The sequence below is a fragment of the Ostrea edulis genome, chromosome 6 (assembly GCF_947568905.1).
Source record: "Ostrea edulis chromosome 6, xbOstEdul1.1, whole genome shotgun sequence".
In the NCBI taxonomy this organism is placed as follows: domain Eukaryota; kingdom Metazoa; phylum Mollusca; class Bivalvia; order Ostreida; family Ostreidae; genus Ostrea; species Ostrea edulis.
In genome coordinates this window covers 51093890-51115630 of record NC_079169.1, presented here as the reverse complement: position 1 = coordinate 51115630, position 21741 = coordinate 51093890, and the positions used below count along the sequence as shown (strand labels likewise).

Below are 21741 nucleotides of genomic sequence, written 5' to 3'. Positions count from 1 at the left end.
ACCACAACATGGGCAAGGCGAAGAAAACAAAGGTGTCTAAGAATACTGCCGAGGGTGGAGAAAAATATGTTCCTTTAGCAGATCAAATAATAGACGACAAATCAATAAAATCCACCAGTCGAGTGAAAGTCAGAAATCGGAAGGATAAAGATGACGAGGTAACTAATTACGTTCGAATTTCCTCAAACATGATTTGAAACGGAGATTACTTTCTTATATATGCAAGAAACAAACAAAATATTAAAGTCTTATAAAATTCATGTCATTTTAAAAAATGTTAAGGCACTGCGTATTGATTAAACATGTTAAAGTATTTGTGAAACTTTTTTTTATTATGCCTTTTATATGATTGTGTGTAGTGTGTGTTACGATAGCCTAATCTCAACGAGATTCGTCGAGGCTGGACGTTTGGACTGACGCCTCTTCCGAATCTCAGACCAGTGTCACACAAAAAGTGATTCGGGAAATCTTGCCTTAACTTCGGCCGCTTAACTGAATTTCTTGTCCGCTTCAACTTTTCGCCTTATACATGTATCCTATTAACTCCCTATCACAATGAAACATGCATTTCTTACCTTTACATGGTGTAAATCCCACAGAAAATAAAGTTGGCTATTTTTGAAGCCATTGCAGACGGCCATCATTTCATATTTACCTTCTCAACATGGAAGAGTTCCGATATACTATTTCATGACAGTTTGTACAATGATAGGAAATACAGAACTTACTGATTGACAATTACTTTGTACAAAGCATTTAAGCATAAAAATAAAAGCAATAAAAAGAAAACTGTAATATTTAATCAGTCTATTTGAAGACGTCCTAAACTATCGGAAATATATATATATATATCTAAGCATCTTACCCTGGACAAAGAACAGTAGGTTGCAGGATATTTTTGTACTGGGGGCAATATGTGTGGTACATGTAACTGATAACATATGCAGAACTCAGCGCGCTATTCAAAACTGGTAAAACAGTGACTGAGTTTTGCTGGCACAATACATTTTTTCTCAAAATAAATCAATGTTACCTGTTGATAACTTGCATTAAAATCCACACACTTAGAAATATTTATATCATACAGTTTCAATTCTAAATGACAATTGTGTTGTCAGCAGACCAACCACATCAGTATTTGGAACTGGTAAAAGAAGTGCATTTTCCTTTTAATCTTTGATTGACACCTGTTATTATGTTTCTAAAGCATTTTTTGTTTCAATAGTTTTCCAGTTTTAAAGTTTTAATCTGGAATCAGTAGGTTCCGAACTTTCTGCTCGAGGAATTTGAACCATAATTCAATACACAATTATGACTCTGTGTGTTTAGAATGAGTAGACAACACTTGCTTTCTTCTGTAGTATGTTGATGACAAGCTGTCCAAAAGAATTCTAGAACAAGCCAGACTTCAACAAGAAGAGCTTCAGGAAGAACATGGAATTCGGAAACAGAGGTGATGAGAAATTTTATTGTAATCTCTGTATGACAATACAACCATACATACCGATATTTCCCGTTTAGCCATTAACAGTGTTCAAAATTGGTTTAAAACTTGGTATAAACCATAGTTCTATGCCAAAACAAGATGACATAGACCTCATCGAATTGGCATAGGCCGCAACATTGAAAAAAAATAACACAAATTTATAACATTTTCCTTTACTTCTAATGTCAGTCTATGCGAAAGTTTTTTGGACCACACAGGACATTTGGTCTATCTCAATTACAATTGGCATAAACCAGTGTCATTTGACATAGAATTGGTCTATCGGTCTACGGTTAATTTCGAACACTGGCCGTTAATTCGGAAACAGGGTGCTGAGAAATGTAATTGTAGTCTCTGTTAGACAAAACAGCAATACATACCGATATTTCCCGTAATTCGGAAACAGGTGCTGAGAAATATTACTGTAATCTCTGTTTGACAATATGATACATACCGATATTTCCCTTAATTCGGAAACAGGTGCTGAGAAATATTACTGTAATCTCTGACAATACGATACATACTGATATTTCCCGTAATTCGGAAACAGGTGCTGAGAAATATTACTGTAATCTCTGTTTAACAATACGATACATACTGATATTTCCCATTAAGATATGCTTTACGATATATTGGTACAAAATGATACATGAACAACCTATTAAAAAATTTGGATTTGGAAGATGAACGGATGACTATTCAAGATGTAGTACAATTTACAGGATATCTGAACTACGAAGTTTTGGAACTCCTCAGAAAAAGAAGTTACACAAAAATTATATATACATCACTTAGGCAACTCTTGTATATAAATTAGTGATGACTAAAGAGGATTCATTTTTGATGTAAAAATTTGAAGATGATTTTCAGTATTATCAAGCAACAAGCGAATATCCTAGAACTAAAAACATGATATATTGGATTAAATTTCTTATGTTTGGTAGTGGAGGACAATTAAATATTAAATAAATCACAATTATACCATTTATTTCTTCTACCATAATGTGAATATTTACTCAGTGAGATTTCTGGAGTCATTAAAACAACAACCGATATGAAATGATATATTAATCACATTTTATTCACCTATCTCCAGTCATGTACTTGACCTGTGACATACGTACTGTGTTTTTATTAGTACGTATAATGTTCGTTTTTACATGCAAAGATCAAATTATTAGCTGGTCATATCTTTATAGTATCGGTGAATGGTCATGGAAGTGATAGGTTGAACCGGTGGTTTATTTTATTTTGTATAAAAGACACACACACATATATATATATACTCATTTTGTTAAAATTTATGATTTATCATAATATTGAGATATAATATATATCGTATTGATTTATCGAGATATGTATCATATCATTAGGGATGTGTATCGTCCCATCCATAGTCACTTTGATAAAAGGTGGAGGATACCCACAAAATCTGAAATTGATTAATCTTGAACAAAAAGTGTATTGAGACAAAGTAAATAGTAAACTTGAAATTACTTTGGAAGTAGCTCCTATGAAATCAGTCATTAAGATGTTATGAAATGGGATAAATAAGGAACACTTATTTCTGTTACAGGGGCATTAACACACTTTGGGGAGAAAATTACATAGATAACTAATCATTGATATGATGATATTTGATACGTGCGAAACATAGCAACAAACCTCAATTTTAAAACCTGTCGCAAAGATGTATTTAAAACATTTTAAAAACTCTTCATTTTCAAAACAAGGCACAAGCCTTGTATATTATATGTTTGTTGCATGACTCGATCAGCTATCAACGTGACGCCAAAGTTGACGACTTCAGTTACTTTTTTAGTTCTTTTGTTATGCTCTCGAGATCGAAGATCGGGGGGCATATTGTGTAATTCTGTCAATCTGTCTGAAACTTTAACCTTGCTAATAACTTTTGAACAGTAAGTGCTAGAACTTTGATATTTCACATGAGTGGAATACTCATGTGAGTACTCTTGTGCCAAGATCTTTCCATGGTTACCACAGTCAATGATATTAAGATTTGCAAACCACAAGCCATTTGGGCAACCATTTTCAGGAAATCCACATGCCCGAACTCAAATTCACTTGCCCGGAAAAAAAAATGTACAAAAAAAGTTTAAGACTGACATTGAATAATGAAAGTAAATTATATGCATGCGAAATCTGAATAATTTTCTAGACAAATCCGGAACAGACCGAGTGAAGATGTGTAATTAATGGGATGAATGACTTTGTTTGGGGAGAGTTATTCTAATTCTGTGACTTGAGCATGCACGTAATATTTATTTACTTCCGATTGTCAAATTAAAACTCCGACGGATAATTTTTTTTTTACAAGCCAGTCGGACTTGTTGCCAAGCGGATTTTACAAGTCCGACAGGAAAATCACTGGCCGCGGGCGTTCGGACTACTGCTAATTTCGCAGACTGGTACCAACATTTTTGACCTTGTGACCTTGACCTTGATGTTTAACCTACTTTTTGAAAACTTTAACCTTGCCAATAACTTGTGAACAGTAAGTGCTAGAGCTTTGATATTTCATATGAGTATTCCTTGTGACAAGAGCTTTTCGTGGGTACCAACATTTTTGATAACTTGACCTTGGACTTTGACCTACTTTTTGAAAACTTTAACCTTGCCAATATCTTGTGAACAGTAAGTGATAGAGCTTTGATATTTCACATGAGTATTCTTTGTGACAAGAGCTTTTCTTGGGTACCAACATATTTGACCCTGTAACCTTGACCTTAGAGTTTGACCTTTTTGAAAACTAAAACCTTGCTAATGACTTTTGAACAGTGGGTGTTAGAGCTTTGATATTTCACATTAGTATTCCTTGTGACAAGACCTTTCTAAATGATAAATATTAGAGCTTTCATCTTGCACATGAGCTTTTCTTGTGACAAGATCTTTCTACTGGTACCAAGATATTTGTCCTTTTGACCTTGGCCATCTTTGGAATTGACCATTATCGGGGGCATTTGTGTTTCACAAACACATCTTGTTTGTGCTTGCTTCCTAAATTGATTCATTAACCAAAGTCGAAATGTTGAATGATTTTGGCATACAGTACGTTTTAGAAATCTTGGTGTTTTTACTTGCGCACATGGTTTCCTGGCTAATGATAAGTGTTTGTTTAGAACCCTATGAAATCCTATGAAATGCATGTGTAGTATACAAACATGATTTTGGGAGTCAGGTTTTCTGTAGATATAAAGTGTATCCTGTGTAAGAATATTTCTTTAATTCCCTTGTTTGTAAAGTATCATAAAGGTTGTTTATTTAATAAAACACTGTCAATTTCTGTTGATCAAAAATTGTGACCATGCCCCTTTAAATGGAAAACGTTGAGATGGAGTGCTTACATGTATAAATTGACATAAGTATTTATTAGTAGGGATTGATTTCATAGCTGATTGTCAGTTTTTATGTCACAGAATTTCAATCATATTAACGATTGATTTTTCTTGGATTTTGTAGAACTGATAAACACAGCACAAGACCAACAGCTCCTAGAACGACCCTGGGAAGTGGAAAGCGTAGAGACGATTCAGATTCCTCTGAGGAAGAGGACCTCGAGCAAGAGGAATTTTACGAGACTATAGTAAGTCAAATATATTCATTCCAGACAGGGAATTTTCGAACTTATATAAGTCAAAAATTTCATTTTTCGGAGTGAAGTAAGTTAGAAACATTCAGGATTTCTGAAACTTCAGGAAGTCAGGTCAAGTGAAATGAAAGACTTGCTCTGAAGCTCCTTTTAAAGCAAGATGAAACTTCAAGCTAGTAATTAATGAAGGTTTACAAGTACAGTTATACATGTGTAATCTGACACCTCTGTAATCTGACATCTGTCTAATCTGATACCTCTGTAATCTGACATCTGTCTAATCTGACACCTTTTAATCTGACATCTGTCGAATCTGACACCTGTGTATCTGACATCTCTATAATCTTACACCTGTGTAATCTGACACCTCTATAATCTTACACCTCTATAATCTGACATCTGTCTAATCTGACACATGTCTAATTTGACACCTCTATAATCTAACACCTGTCTAATCTGACACCTCTGTAATCTGACACCTGTGTAACCTGACATATATATAATCTGACACCTGTGTACTCTGACACCTCTGTAATCTGACACCTGTGTACTCTGACAACTCTATAATCTGACACCTGTGTACTCTGACACCAGTGTAATCTGACACCTCTATAATTTGACACCTGTGTAATCTGACACCCCTTTAATCTGACACCTCTATAATCTGACACCTGTGTAATCTGACACCTCTATAATCTGACACCTGTGTAATCCGACACCTCTTTAATCTAACTCAGTTTCACTGTAAATTTGGACCTCGTCTTCCTCGTTATCTGTTTTTCATGCTCCGTACATTGTGCATCGACATTCTGTCTAATTTTGACAAATGAATATATTTATTTCCCAAAAAGACTGATTTTAATGTAGCTGTATTTTGTTCTTCAACAGGAAGTGAATGAAGAGGATGAGAAAGCCTTGCAGATGTTCATGTGTAAAGACCCCCCTGTCCGGCGGACACTGGCAGACATCATCATGGAAAAAATCACAGAGAAACAGACAGAAATCAGGAGTCAAGTCTCAGGTAATGATTGACAGAACAAAGATTGATTAATTATCAATAACCAATAATCAGGAGTCAAGTCTCAGGTAATGATCGATAGAACGGAGATTGATTAATAAATTATTGATAACCAATAATCAGTATTTATCAAGCAGAAAAAATTCCCCTCTCACCTTAATTAAAGTATCGTGTATGGTGTGCAGTTTTTTTTTTTTGCTAGAAGTTTTAACCGTGAAAGTCTGGGTGTGCTCAGATCATATTAGGTCGTTGGTAACTATTTTCACTGTCGCAGCTCTCATGATACTTGTGTAAATATCATCGGAGGTTTAATTATGCTAGTTTACCCCCTTAACTAGTATCAGGATGCATTCAGCAGTAAATTCAAATGTTTGGGAGACACCATCAGTAATTTATTCTTCGTTATTTGTTCACCATGTACATGTATGTAAGTCAAAAATATTCCCCAACAACCTCATCACCTGATATTGTGAAGTTGATCAGTATTATAATTCATTAACAAAGGCAACAGGGAAATGTTGATGAGTAATGCTTATGGGCAGCAAATGAATAGATCTGAAGTAAATAAATTTTTATTTATCCTTGGTTTTTGTTATATTCTGTAGTTGCAAATTGATAAGGAAGCTTATTTCTTTGCAATCAATATTTGTTTGGGAATTAAATTTGTACAGTCTACCAGGGTTAGAGTTATACATCTATGTACAATCTACCTGTTGTTGTTTAACCCTGATGCTTATTCAACAATTTATAGATAAGTATATATTTTGCACCTGTCACCGTCATGGCCAAACAAAAGCAGCTTGGCTACTTAAGTCACTAACTGTAGATGAATTACTGTAAATTTAGACCAATACTTGGTGTTTAGAGTGACAGTGGTGAGGATTCTTTAACATGCCAACACCTCCTGTAACATGGGACCTCCATTTGTAAATAACTTGGCTTTGTGCAGATGATTTAATTGTGAGGTTCAGAGGAATTGTGGGGCTTTGTACTGATGACTTGATGATGAGGTGAAGAGGAATTGTGGGGCTCTGTGCAGATGATTTAATTGTGAGGTGAAGATTGATTGTAGGGCTTTGCGCTGACAATTTAATTAATGGGTAAAGATTATTGTGGACTTTGTGCTGACAATTTAATTATTTGGTAAAGATTGATTGGGGACTTTGTGCAGACAATTTAATTATTGGGTAAAGATTATTGTGGACTTTGTGCTGACAATTTAATTGTGTGGTGAAGATTGATTGTGGTCTTTGTGCTGACAATTTAATTGTGTGGTGAAGATTGATTGTGGTCTTTGTGCTGACAATTTAATTGTGTGGTGAAGATTGATTGTGGTCTTTGTGCTGACAATTTAATTGTGTGGTGAAGATTGATTGTGGTCTTTGTGCTGACAATTTAATTGTGTGGTGAAGATTGATTGTGGTCTTTGTGCTGACAATTTAATTGTGTGGTGAAGATTGATTGTGGTCTTTGTGCTGACAATTTAATTGTGTGGTGAAGATTGATTGTGGTCTTTGTGCTGACAATTTAATTGTGTGGTGAAGATTGATTGTGGTCTTTGTGCTGACAATTTAATTGTGTGGTGAAGATTTATGCAGTAAAAGTTTCACCAGTTAGAGACTTTGGGTGTACAGATTCATTTTACTAGGCACTGCAGATATATTTCAATAGGCACTGCCAGACTACAGATTCATTTTACTAGGCACTGCAGATATATTTCAATAGGCACTGCCAGGCTACAGATTCATTTTACTAGGCACTGCAGATATATTTCAATAGACACTGCCAGGCTACAGATTCATTTTACTAGGCACTACAGATATATTTCAGTAGACACTGCCAGGCTACAGATTCATTTTACTAGGTACTGCAGATATATTTCAATAGACACTGCCAGGCTACAGATTCATTTTACCAGGCACTGCAGATATATTTCAATAGGCACTGCCAGGCTACAGATTCATTTTACCAGGCACTGCAGATATATTTCAATAGGCACTGCCAGGCTACAGATTCATTTTACCAGGCACTACAAATATATTTCAAAACATACTGCCAGGCTACAGATTTATTGTACCGGATAATGACACTAGTCTACAGATTCATTTTACCAGGCACTGCAGATATATTTCAATAGACACTGCCAGGCTACAGATTTATTTTACCAGACAATGCCAGTGTACAGATTTATTTTACCAGACAATGATAGTGTATAGATTTATTTTACTGGATAATGCCAGTGTACAGATTTATTTTACCAGACAATGACAGTGTACAGATTTATTTTACCAGACAATGCCAGTGTACAGATTTATTTTACCAGACAATGACAGTGTACAGATTTATTTTATCAGACAATGCCAGTGTACAGATTAATGAGTCTACAAATTAATTATTTCACCAGACAATGACAGTGTACAGATTTATTTTACCAGACAATGACAGTGTACAGATTTATTTTACCAGACAATGACAGTGTACAGATTTATTTTACCAGATAATGCCAGTGTACAGATTTATTTTACCAGACAATGACAGTGTACAGATTTATTTTACTAGACAATGACAGTGTACAGATTTATTTTACCAGATAATGCCAGTGTACAGATTTATTTTACCAGACAATGACAGTGTACAGATTTATTTTACCAGATAATGCCAGTGTACAGATTTATTTTACCAGATAATGCCAGTGTACAGATTTATTTTACCAGACAATGACAGTGTACAGATTTATTTTACCAGATAATGCCAGTGTACAGATTTATTTTACCAGACAATGACAGTGTACAGATTTATTTTACTAGACAGTGACAGTGTACAGATTTATTTTACCAGATAATGCCAGTGTACAGATTTATTTTACCAGACAATGACAGTGTACAGATTTATTTTACCAGACAATGCCAGTGTACAGATGCAGCAGTTGGATGATCGGGTTGTAAGCATGTATAAAAGTGTGAGACCTATCCTGCAGAGATACCGCAGTGGGAAGCTGCCCAAGGCCTTCAAAATGATCCCCAACCTGAGGAACTGGGAACAGGTGACTTCAGAGCTGTTTTATTCAAGTGAAGTTTACAGAAACATTCCATGTAAGTCAATCAACCAATAGTTACTTTCCATTTCAGATTTTATATCTAACAGAACCCGATTCATGGTCAGCGGCCGCAGTGTATCAGGCTACCAGGATTTTTGCTTCAAATCTCAACGCTAAAATGGCTCAGAGGTATGTGGGTTAGTATAGACGTGGGGGATGTGTAGCAGATTTTTTTTTACACCTTAATAGTTACTACCCTTGCAATAAAAGTTGAGGTCATGTTTGTTGGTGCAGCACTAAGCTTCATGTAAATAGTATCTACAAAAAGTGTCTTGTCATGCTTTTTACTAACTAAAGGTGTTTTTTTTATTTTCCTGAGTTTGTAATTACTTACTTTGTTACATCATGGACTTGCTTACACACAAGGAACAAACACATAAATAAAATCATTTTATATTTCAGTCATTACACATAATTTTAATTAGAAATGCCTTATTTGACATTAATATAAAATTAAATACATACATTGTAGTGAAATTTCAGAGTATTCCTAGTATTGATGTCATGAATCAAGGACCACAAATACTGTGTAACCCCGTAACCCCCCCCCCCCCCCCCCCCCCCCCCCCCCCCCCCCCCCCCCAACCTGTATTCAAGGGGAAATAACTTGATGTGTAGAATTGTGAAATATATATAGGCATTTAAATGGCCCCTTGGTCATCCCCATGTTGTGTGAATTCAAGTTTGGTTACATCGTGACCCATTGGGCTATTTTTGGGGCTACGATATGGGGTCAGAATTTTTCATGGCAATGAAAATGGGCAAAAAATCTTCAAAACAATCATAAGCTACATGTACTTTGCAGGTAATTTCTAAAACTTGTTTTATTTTTAGGTTCTTTAACTTAGTTTTATTACCACGAATCAGAGATGACATTGCTGAGTACAAGAGGCTGAATTTTCATCTCTACATGGTAAGTTGTGCTTATTTATATGGAGCTCACTGAAATGAGGTAATTCTGCCTACAGACATAGGATGTTCATTAGGATAAACCACTGGCCCACGAAGAAAATTGTTCATGGGCTAGTGCTTTGAAATAATACCTCAAATACTGGTAGATGTATGAAATGTAGTATGACCATGTTTTATTTTCTTCAATTTCAGGCAGTTAGGAAATCCCTTTTTAAACCGGCAGCATTCTTCAAAGGCATTCTGCTTCCAATGTGTGAGGTACAACAGATCTTGTCTGACCTTTTAACCCTGTATACTTAGTACATACATGGCCCACAAACCCTGTATACTCAATGTACAGCCCACAAACCCTATATACTTAATGTACAGCCCATAAACCCTGTATACTCATTGTACAGCCCACAAATCCTGTATACTCAATGTACAACCCACAAACTCTGTATACTCAATGTATGGCCCACAAACCCTATATACTCAATGTACGGCCCACAAACCCTGTATACTCATTGTACTGTCCATAAACCCTGTATACTCAATGTATGGCTCACAAACTCTGTATAGGTAATGTACAGCCCACAAACCCTGTAGACTTAATGTACAGCCCACAAACCCTGTATACTCAATATACAGCCTACAAACCCTGTATACTCAATGTATAGCCCACAAATCCTGTATACTCAATGTACAGCCCACAAACCCTGTATACTCATTGTACAGTCCATAAACCCTGTATACTCGATGTACAGCCTACAAACCCTGTATACAATGAAATGATCAATTTGATTAATTATTATTTAAAGTACTTTCTGTATTGTTGCAAATGTAGAGGTAATCCGCCTTTGTTAAATAACTTTATTACCACTTGGACAAATGTGTACAAAGTAGAAAGGCAGTTAGCATGTAAAAATGATTATGTAGATGTTTTTGAGAAGAAATGGAATACATTTCATAAATTAAAAGATTTATAGATTTTAAATCATCCAGAATATATAATATGTAATTGTATATATCAATTAGCCTATGTATATCATCGGAAGTTATTATCAATGTCATAACAGTACATAACAGTACATTTGTTATACATTTAAAACCTTTAGTTTGTGACAACCTATTAGATTTTATTATTTTGTATAGTGTACATATGATAAGCCAGAGTAATTTCATTCCTTTCTAATTCTCTTCCTTTTTTCCTATCTTTGAATGAATGCCTATTAGAGTGGATGTGTGAGTAAATGGTAGATAAAATACCCTGTACCCCCTAGTCAGGTGGGTTTGTAAGGGCATGATGTTAAAACCCTGACTGTCATAATGTGAATAAATGTTGTGTGAACCTAAAAAAAAAAAAAAAACCCTGTATACTCAATATACAACCTACAACCCCTGTATACTCAATGTACAGCCCACAAACCCTGTATACTCAATGTACAGTCCATAAACCCTGTATACTCAATGTACAGCCCACAAACCCTGTATACTCAATGTACAGCTCACAAACTCTGTAGACTCATTGTACAGTCCATAAACCCTGTATACTCAATGTACAGCCCACAAACCCTCTATACTCAATGTACAGTCCATAAACCCTGTATACTCAATGTACAGCCCACAAATCCTGTATACTCAATGTACAGCCCACAAACCCTCTATACTCAATGTATGGCCCACAAACCCTATATACTCATTGTACAGTCCATAAACCCTGTATACTCAATGTACAGCTCACAAACCCTGTATACTCAATGTACAGCTCACAAACTCTGTAGACTCATTGTACAGTCCATAAACCCTGTATACTCAATGTACAGCCCACAAACCCTCTATACTCAATGTACAGTCCATAAACCCTGTATACTCATTGTACAGTCCATAAACCCTGTATACTCAATGTACAGCCCACAAACCCTATATACTCAATGTACAGCCCACAAACTCTGTAGACTCATTGTACAGCCCACAAACCCTATAGACTCAATGTACAGCCCACAAACCCTGTATACTCAATGTACAGCCCACAAACCCTCTATACTCAATGTACAGTCCACAAACCCTGTATACTCAATGTACAGTCCATAAACCCTGTATACTCAATGTACAGCCCACAAACCTTCTATACTCAATGTACAACCCACAAACCCTCTATACTCAATGTACAGCCCACAAACCCTGTATATTCAATGTACAGTCCATAAACCCTGTATACTCATTGTACAGTCCATAAACCCTGTATACTCAATGTACAGCCCACAAACCCTATATACTCAATGTACAGCCCACAAACTCTGTAGACTCATTGTACAGCCCACAAACCCTGTAGACTCAATGTACAGCCCACAAACCCTCTATACTCAATGTACAGTCCACAAACCCTGTATACTCAATGTACAGTCCATAAACCCTGTATACTCAATGTACAGCCCACAAACCCTCTATACTCAATGTACAACCCACAAACCCTCTATACTCAATGTACAGCCCACAAACCCTGTATATTCAATGTACAGCCCACAAACCCTATATACTCATTGTACAGTCCATAAACCCTGTATACTCAATGTACAGCCCACAAACCCTATTTACTCAATGTACAGCCCACAAACTCTATACTCAATGTATGACCCACAAATCCTGTATACTTAATGTATAGCCCACAAACTATGTATACTAAATGTATAGCCCACAAACTCTGCATATATAATGTACAGCCCACAAATCCTGTATACTCAGTGTACAGCCCACAAATCCTGTATACTCAATGTACAACCCACAAACCCTGTATACTCATTATACAGTCCATAAACCTTGTATACTCAATGTATAGCCCACAAACCCTGCATACTCAATATACAGCTCACAAATCCTGTATACTCAATGTACAACCCACAAACCCTGTATACTCATTGTACAGTCCATAAACCTTGTATACTCAATGTATAGCCCACAAACCCTGCATACTCAATATACAGCTCACAAATCCTGTATACTCAATGTATAGCCCACAAACCCTGTATACTTAATGTATAGCCCACAAACCCTGTATACTCAATGTACAGCCCACAAACCCTGTATACTCATTGCACAGCCCACAAACTCTATACTCAATGTATGGCCCAGAAACCCTGTATACTCAATGTATAGCCCACAAACTCTATACTCAATGTATGGCCCACAAACCCTGTATACTTAATGTATAGCCCACAAACCCTGTATACTCAATGTACAGCCCACAAACCCTGTATACTCAATGTACAGCCCACAAACCCTGTATACTCATTGTACAGTCCATAAACCCTGTATACTCGATGTACAGCCTACAAACCCTGTATACTCAATATACAGCCCAAGAATCCAGTATACTCAATGTACAGCCCACAAATCCTGTATACTCAATGTACAGCCCACAAATCCTGTATACTCAATGTACAGCCCACAAAACCTGTATAATCAATGTACAGCCCACAAATCCTGTATACTCAATGTACAGCCCACAAACCCTCTATACTCAATGTACAGTCCACAAACCCTGTATACTCAATGTACAGTCCATAAACCCTGTATACTCAATGTACAGCCCACAAACCTTCTATACTCAATGTACAACCCACAAACCCTCTATACTCAATGTACAGCCCACAAACCCTGTATATTCAATGTACAGTCCATAAACCCTGTATACTCATTGTACAGTCCATAAACCCTGTATACTCAATGTACAGCCCACAAACCCTATATACTCAATGTACAGCCCACAAACTCTGTAGACTCATTGTACAGCCCACAAACCCTATAGACTCAATGTACAGCCCACAAACCCTGTAGACTCAATGTACAGCCCACAAACCCTCTATACTCAATGTACAGTCCACAAACCCTGTATACTCAATGTACAGTCCATAAACCCTGTATACTCAATGTACAGCCCACAAACCCTCTATACTCAATGTACAACCCACAAACCCTCTATACTCAATGTACAGCCCACAAACCCTGTATATTCAATGTACAGCCCACAAACCCTATATACTCATTGTACAGTCCATAAACCCTGTATACTCAATGTACAGCCCACAAACCCTATTTACTCAATGTACAGCCCACAAACTCTATACTCAATGTATGACCCACAAATCCTGTATACTTAATGTATAGCCCACAAACTATGTATACTAAATGTATAGCCCACAAACTCTGCATATATAATGTACAGCCCACAAATCCTGTATACTCAGTGTACAGCCCACAAATCCTGTATACTCAATGTACAACCCACAAACCCTGTATACTCATTATACAGTCCATAAACCTTGTATACTCAATGTATAGCCCACAAACCCTGCATACTCAATATACAGCTCACAAATCCTGTATACTCAATGTACAACCCACAAACCCTGTATACTCATTGTACAGTCCATAAACCTTGTATACTCAATGTATAGCCCACAAACCCTGCATACTCAATATACAGCTCACAAATCCTGTATACTCAATGTATAGCCCACAAACCCTGTATACTTAATGTATAGCCCACAAACCCTGTATACTCAATGTACAGCCCACAAACCCTGTATACTCATTGCACAGCCCACAAACTCTATACTCAATGTATGGCCCAGAAACCCTGTATACTCAATGTATAGCCCACAAACTCTATACTCAATGTATGGCCCACAAACCCTGTATACTTAATGTATAGCCCACAAACCCTGTATACTCAATGTACAGCCCACAAACCCTGTATACTCAATGTACAGCCCACAAACCCTGTATACTCATTGTACAGTCCATAAACCCTGTATACTCGATGTACAGCCTACAAACCCTGTATACTCAATATACAGCCCAAGAATCCAGTATACTCAATGTACAGCCCACAAATCCTGTATACTCAATGTACAGCCCACAAATCCTGTATACTCAATGTACAGCCCACAAAACCTGTATAATCAATGTACAGCCCACAAATCCTGTATACTCAATGTACAGCCCACAAATCTTGTATACTCAATGTATGGCCCACAAATTTTCTATGATCAAAAAAATGATACTATGATGTCATTTATCTGTAATACTGTGCTATTTATAGGCTGGTAACTGTACACTGAGAGAAGCCATTATTATGTCCAGTATTCTCACCAAATGTTCTGTACCCATGCTGCATTCAGCGGCAGCCATATTGAAAATCGCAGAAATGGACTACAATGGAGCAAACAGTATTTTTTTGAAGACACTGCTGGACAAAAAGTACGCCTTGCCGTACCGAGTGGTGGACGCTGTAGTGTTCCACTTCCTGGGGTGAGTCACATTTAATTACATTGGTTAGGGATAAAGCACTGTTAATGACATATCTGTTTTAATTTTATTTTATTTTAACTGGCCATTTCATAATCACAACTACATGTAGATAATCTCACAGATTGATGACAGAAATCCTCAGTCGTGATATAGTAACTCGGCTATGTATTCAGTGATACTGAGGAACTCATTCTCTTTGTTTCTAGGTCACTGCATGGGTCATGGGTCATCAGGTTTTAGAAATCCTCAGTCGTGATGATACTGAGGAACTCATTCTCTTTGTTTCTAGGTCACTGCATGGGTCATCAGGTTTTAGAAATCCTCAGTCGTGATGATACTGAGGAACTCATTCTCTTTGTTTCTAGGTCACTGCATGGGTCATCAGGTTTTAGAACTCCTCAGTCGTGATGATACTGAGGAACTCATTCTCTTTGTTTCTAGGTCACTGCATGGGTCATCAGGTTTTAGAAATCCTCAGTCGTGATGATACTGAGGAACTCGTTCTCTTTGTTTCTAGGTCACTGCATGGGTCATCAGGTTTTAGAAATCCTCAGTCGTGATGATACTGAGGAACTCGTTCTCTTTGTTTCTAGGTCACTGCATGGGTCATCAGGTTTTAGAAATCCTCAGTCGTGATGATACTGAGGAACTCGTTCTCTTTGTTTCTAGGTCACTGCATGGGTCATCAGGTTTTAGAAATCCTCAGTCGTGATGATACTGAGGAACTCATTCTCTTTGTTTCTAGGTCACTGCATGGGTCATCAGGTTTTAGAAATCCTCAGTCGTGATGATACTGAGGAACTCATTCTCTTTGTTTCTAGGTCACTGCATGGGTCATCAGGTTTTAGAAATCCTCAGTCGTGATGATACTGAGGAACTCATTCTCTTTGTTTCTAGGTCACTGCATGGGTCATCAGGTTTTAGAAATCCTCAGTCGTGATGATACTGAGGAACTCATTCTCTTTGTTTCTAGGTCACTGCATGGGTCATCAGGTTTTAGAAATCCTCAGTCGTGATGATACTGAGGAACTCATTCTCTTTGTTTCTAGGTCACTGCATGGGTCATGGGTCATCATGTTTTAGACAGGTGGTTATAGTGTCATATATTCTGAATTAGCCTCTTTGTCTTAAGTGCGCATATGAGTAATGGATGACTGTTTTAAAAACTTCGCTGGGCTATGAAGTTGGGTGGTATGTGATGAAATCTATTGAGAGGGCTTTTGTGGTTCCCGGAGGGCTCGCCAGGATTTGATCACATGACCACCCCAACTTTATAGCTAAGCAAAGTTTTTAAAAACTGGTTTTCTTGAATGTGGTAAATGAGTAGATGGACAATAAATGTAGGACTCATATGATGTAGTACTTGTAAATGAGTAGATTGACTCCTCTGTTCATATACAGGTTCCAGAGAGACAAGCGTGAGCTTCCTGTGTTGTGGCATCAGTCGCTTCTGACCTTTGTTCAGCGGTACAAGGAGGACATTTCTAGTGAACAAAAGGAGGCTCTAATGGATTTGTTACGTGCTCAAACTCACATTCAGATCACGCCAGAAATTCGGCGGGAACTTGTCCATGCCAAGTGTCGGGATGTAGAAGGGGAGCCACCAGGTTCTAGTGGTTCAATGGAAGACGACTGAGTGAAAAGATACTGTGATTGGTTATGTTCTTTATATGGAATGTTGAACTTTATGTAGGTGGGGGATTCCATCTTTTGTTATTTTATAAAGATTGAGAACCATACTATGAAATATGTTGTAAAAATATTTTGAAATTACCAATATAGTGTCTGTTTTATGTATTAGTATAATCTTAGCAAGGTATTTGTGTAACAAGGTGACTAATGAGTGGTCTCTATGGTATCCATAGTAATGGTAAAGAACACTACCAAGAAATGCAATTTGAGTGTAGAGGTTTCATAGAAAGACCATCACAGACTGAGTAACAGTGTAGAGATTTCACAGAGTGAGTGACAGTGTAGAGATTTCACAGACTGAGTGACAGTGTAGAGATTTCACAGACTGAGTGACATTGTAGAGATTTCACAGACTAAGTGACAGTGTAGAGATTTCACAGACTGTGTGACAGTGTAGAGATTTCATAGACTGAGTGATAGTGTAGAGATTTCACAGACTGAGTGACAGTGTAGATATTTCACAGAGTGAGTGACAGTGTAGAGATCTCACAGACTGAGTGACAGTGTAGATATCTCACAGACTGAGTGACAGTTTAGAGATCTCATAGACTGAGTGATAGTGTAGAGATCTCACAGAGTGACAGTGTAGAGATCTCACAGAGTGAGTGACAGTGTAGATATCTCACAGACTTGAGTGACAGTGTAGAGATTTCACAGAGTGACATTGTAGAGATTTCACAGACTGAGTGACAGTGTAGAGATTTCACAGACTAAGTGACAGTGTAGAAATTTCACAGATAGAATATCGCAGCAGTTGTCATGAAGTGGAGGCATACTAAATGAGAGGAGTGTTGCAAGATGAATAAGGAAGTACTTTGCATATTTATGCTTAGTTGGAAAGAAATAATGGTTATGCACAAACACAAGTTGTGCACAGAGCATGTTATACACGGAACGCAAGTTATTCACAGATCACAAATACACTTGGATGAGCAGAAGTAAGCAGACCATACAATATACACTGTTGCGGCTTTTTCAGAAGTAGGCAAAAATGTCAGTAGAAATGAGCAGACGTACGGACTACTTAGTAAAACCTTTAACTACGACCCGATTTCTCCACAGACCTCTGTTACTAGATTATTTTTTATGTTTGTATTGATGTCATGTGGTGAGCAGACGAGAATTAACAAAAGCTTGTTATGAGTGTTTTTTCATCAATTCAGAGATATGATTCTGATGACTCATCAACTGAATAAACTGCGGATTACTGGCTGCACACTTTACACGATAACTCTTGAATAAAAATAGAACAAGGAATGATCAGTCGTCCAAAACACCACTCTACCTGCTAGTATTCTGAAGTTGATACTAAGATTGATTGATTGTTTTATGTCCCGTTGAGAATTTTTCACCCATATTTAGACGTTACCAGCGTTAGGTAAAGTACCACAAATTTAGACCTATGTTTAGCGCTCAGGGGCCAGTTTCATAAAACTAACTTACGACTAAGATCTAACTTACGACATAAATTTTTCCTAAGTTCATTCCTTATCCGTTTCACAAAAAGTGTCGTATCTTAGGATTTTCATAAGTTCTTTCGTAACTTTACGACAGGTAAGTACCGGTAGGTGTCTTAAGTCCAAACTAAATATGACGGCGGCCTTTATTTTGCTGTGTCGTCGTCAACTTAGACGAGAAAGGCAGTTCAGAGATTGAAACAATTCTTTAGATTATATGAACGACATGGAGATTGTTTCAAAATTTAAACTACCACTTCATTTGATCATCGACTTTTGCCAAATGATGGAAAACGATTTGAAAAGACCCACTCGTAGGTCCCAATCATTGCCAACATCGTTACAAGTCATGGCTGCCCTCAGGTTTTATGCCACGGGGAATTTCCATTTGGTGACTGCTGATCTCCACGGAATCAGTAAGTCCAACGTTTCCAGAATAGTTAGAGACGTTTCTTCTTTATTTTCAAACATGAGCCCTAACTACATCAAGATGTCTGAAGGAGATGCGGAGGGCTTAGTGGAACTTGAAGGTTCCTTATCGAAAATATCAACCCCACCCGAAATCCCAGAAACGCACGTGTTTCCAATTATAGCTTGGATTTTGTCCTCTATTGGAGTGATTTCTACTTCTCTGGGCAGGGGGCCACCGCCAGTTTTTCGCTGTTCTCGTCTGTTTAACGCTATCTTCCTTTTGGTATCGCTCGTTAAGCAGCTCCATTTCTTTTAGCTCATCAACTATCCTTTCATGGGAGGTATTGACTGCATTTACCTTTCCTGTAATTTCTTCCCATTGTCTTTTTTTAGCTGAATTTGTAACGCTGGAGTTCTGTTTGGAAATAACACTTTTCTTTTTTCTACCTCCTCAATTAAATCTATTTCTGCCGTTGAGATATCAGGATTTCTTTTTGACTGCGTCATGTTTACATTTCGAGCATGGCATGGGTTGTGTGGCTAGATTTATTCGTTGAATTGGATAGTGAGTTGAACAATAAAATCATTGAAACATGACAGACCGTCAATTATTGGAAATATGTTGAATTTCTACATGTAGTTGCAATATCGGACTGAAACAGGTGACAGCTCTACCACTGAGCTACCGCAATACGGGGTTTCCTCATTGACAATATCTTCATAGTTTTTCGTTATCCGGTCTATTTGTGTGTGTGTGTGTGTTCTTATGAGGCAGGATTTACAGCATCTTCATGAAAAGGAAAACTCTCTTCACGTGACCTCCAAATCGACATTTAGATACTTTGACATCTTATCTATTAACAATATTTCTTATCCATATGTTGATTAGACATATGATATATTCCTAACAGACACCATAGTCTTCCACATCTGCTTCATACTTGGATATTTTATTGAACATAGTTGTTAACTGCATATAAATCAACAATTCAGCTTTACGACGTCAAACGGTATTACTTCAGCTTCTCCATCGTGAACTTCCCATATTTATGACCGGTCACGGTAGCTTGGTGGTAGATCATTCGCTTCATAACTGGGTGGTTGTGTGTTCGAGGAGGTGTTGGCATGTTAAAGAACCCTCAACGCTTGGCTCTGAGCACTAGGCATTGGTCTAAAGTTGTGCTTCTTAACCTACAGCTGGCGACGTCTCAATGTAAGTGAAAAATTCTTGACGGGATATAAAACAAACAATTAATCTCATACATATACATGTATATGTAATAATAATCCATCCACATATGGTGTTTATGTCTCACAACTGATACCATACGCTAGAGCATGTTCTGCGTATTAAATCGAGACAGGCTACTGACGAATAAATTGATGTTACAAGGGTTTATATAATCTCATTTATATTCAACATTTCGAAAATTCTATCAATGGTCGTTATAATGATCTAATTTGCAAGTACATGTACAACCTGTCATTAGGTAAATGCTGTCTGACGTATTCCATAACAATTGTTAGGCCGCTCTTTACATGCCATTTGAGGGACCGAGTGGTTAGAGCATCGCACTCAAAATCACACGGCCTAGCTCTCACCTGTGGTCGGCGCGGGTTCGAATCCCGTTTGCGCCGGTAAGTGAGAAAGTGTCCCAGTTTACTTTCGAAAGGTCGGTGGTCTCTTTCCAGGTACATAGTATCTGGGTTCTCTCTTCCACCAATGAAAAACGGCACCACCATATAACTGAAAAAGTGTTGTGTGAGGCGGAAAACATCAATCAATCAACATACCATTTGTGACTACGGATTACTCTCTGTACCTGATCAAGGGATAGGACTCACGGCGTGTGTAACCGGTCAAACTCCAAAAAGTCGGTCACGATTTGTGTCTTGTGAACGGTTGCATTACTAGAAGTGTTCTAAAAATAATTTCACCTGCGCATTTTCTCGCCGAAATCGTGCAATGTGAACCGAAGAACGGTTACAGGAAAGTAATATAAAAACGTTATTCTGAAAAATTAGAACTGCTTTAAAAAAAAGGGGGGGGGGGCTGGTACGTCCGACTTTTTCATGATGATGCAGCCACTCACAAGGCACGCATTGTGACCGAATGCTTGGAGCCGGAGAAGGTCACAGTCCTCCCACATCCTCAGTATTCACCAGATTTGGTCTGCTGCGACTATTTTCTGTTTCCGAAACTCAAATATTATCTATCTGGAAAGAGATATTATTTGAGAAATGTCCTGGGATCTGCTGTTTGTCGGTATCTGAATAGTGTCCCCAGTGAAGAGCATACACTGTGCTTCCAACAGTGGATTGACCGGCTAATACAGGTAGACGGAGTGTATTCTGAAGGGCAGAGCAAGGTAAATAATTGTAGTGTAGGAGAAGCAATGCAAGTGCCATCATTTTTAACACCCCTCGTAATCGTAAACAAAAACGAGAGACAGAACTTTATGGACATGTTCGCCGCGAGAAATATTCCCCATGACGAGCTTGAAATGTTGATGTTATTGGTTAGAATAAAAAGATGAACTATATTGCTTTCCAGTTATATTTTGCTGACATTTTTTTTTATTGTAATAAGATTAACAAATCCCACACAGGAGGATATCTTTATTAGTGTACAACTAATGACATCATCAAATCCCACACAGGAGGCCTAGGATATCGTTATTAGTGTACAACTGATGACATCATTAAATCCCACACAGGAGGATATCTTTATTGGTGTACAACTGCTGACATCATTAAATCCCACAC

The 21741-nt window shown here is 37.5% G+C and overlaps 1 protein-coding gene across 1 annotated transcript; it reads left to right on the top strand.

Moving 5' to 3' along the window:
- Positions 1–8: 8 nt before the first annotated feature.
- Positions 9–17192, top strand: LOC125646294 (bystin-like). The gene is made up of 10 exons (XM_048872525.1): positions 9–158; positions 1362–1453; positions 4967–5090; positions 5985–6117; positions 9015–9157; positions 9243–9340; positions 10046–10124; positions 10316–10381; positions 15207–15415; positions 16817–17192. The coding sequence occupies exons 1-10, from the start codon at positions 9–11 to the stop codon at positions 17049–17051; spliced, it is 1329 nt and encodes a 442-aa protein (XP_048728482.1). The 3' UTR covers positions 17052–17192.
- The last annotated feature ends 4549 nt before the right edge of the window (positions 17193–21741 follow it).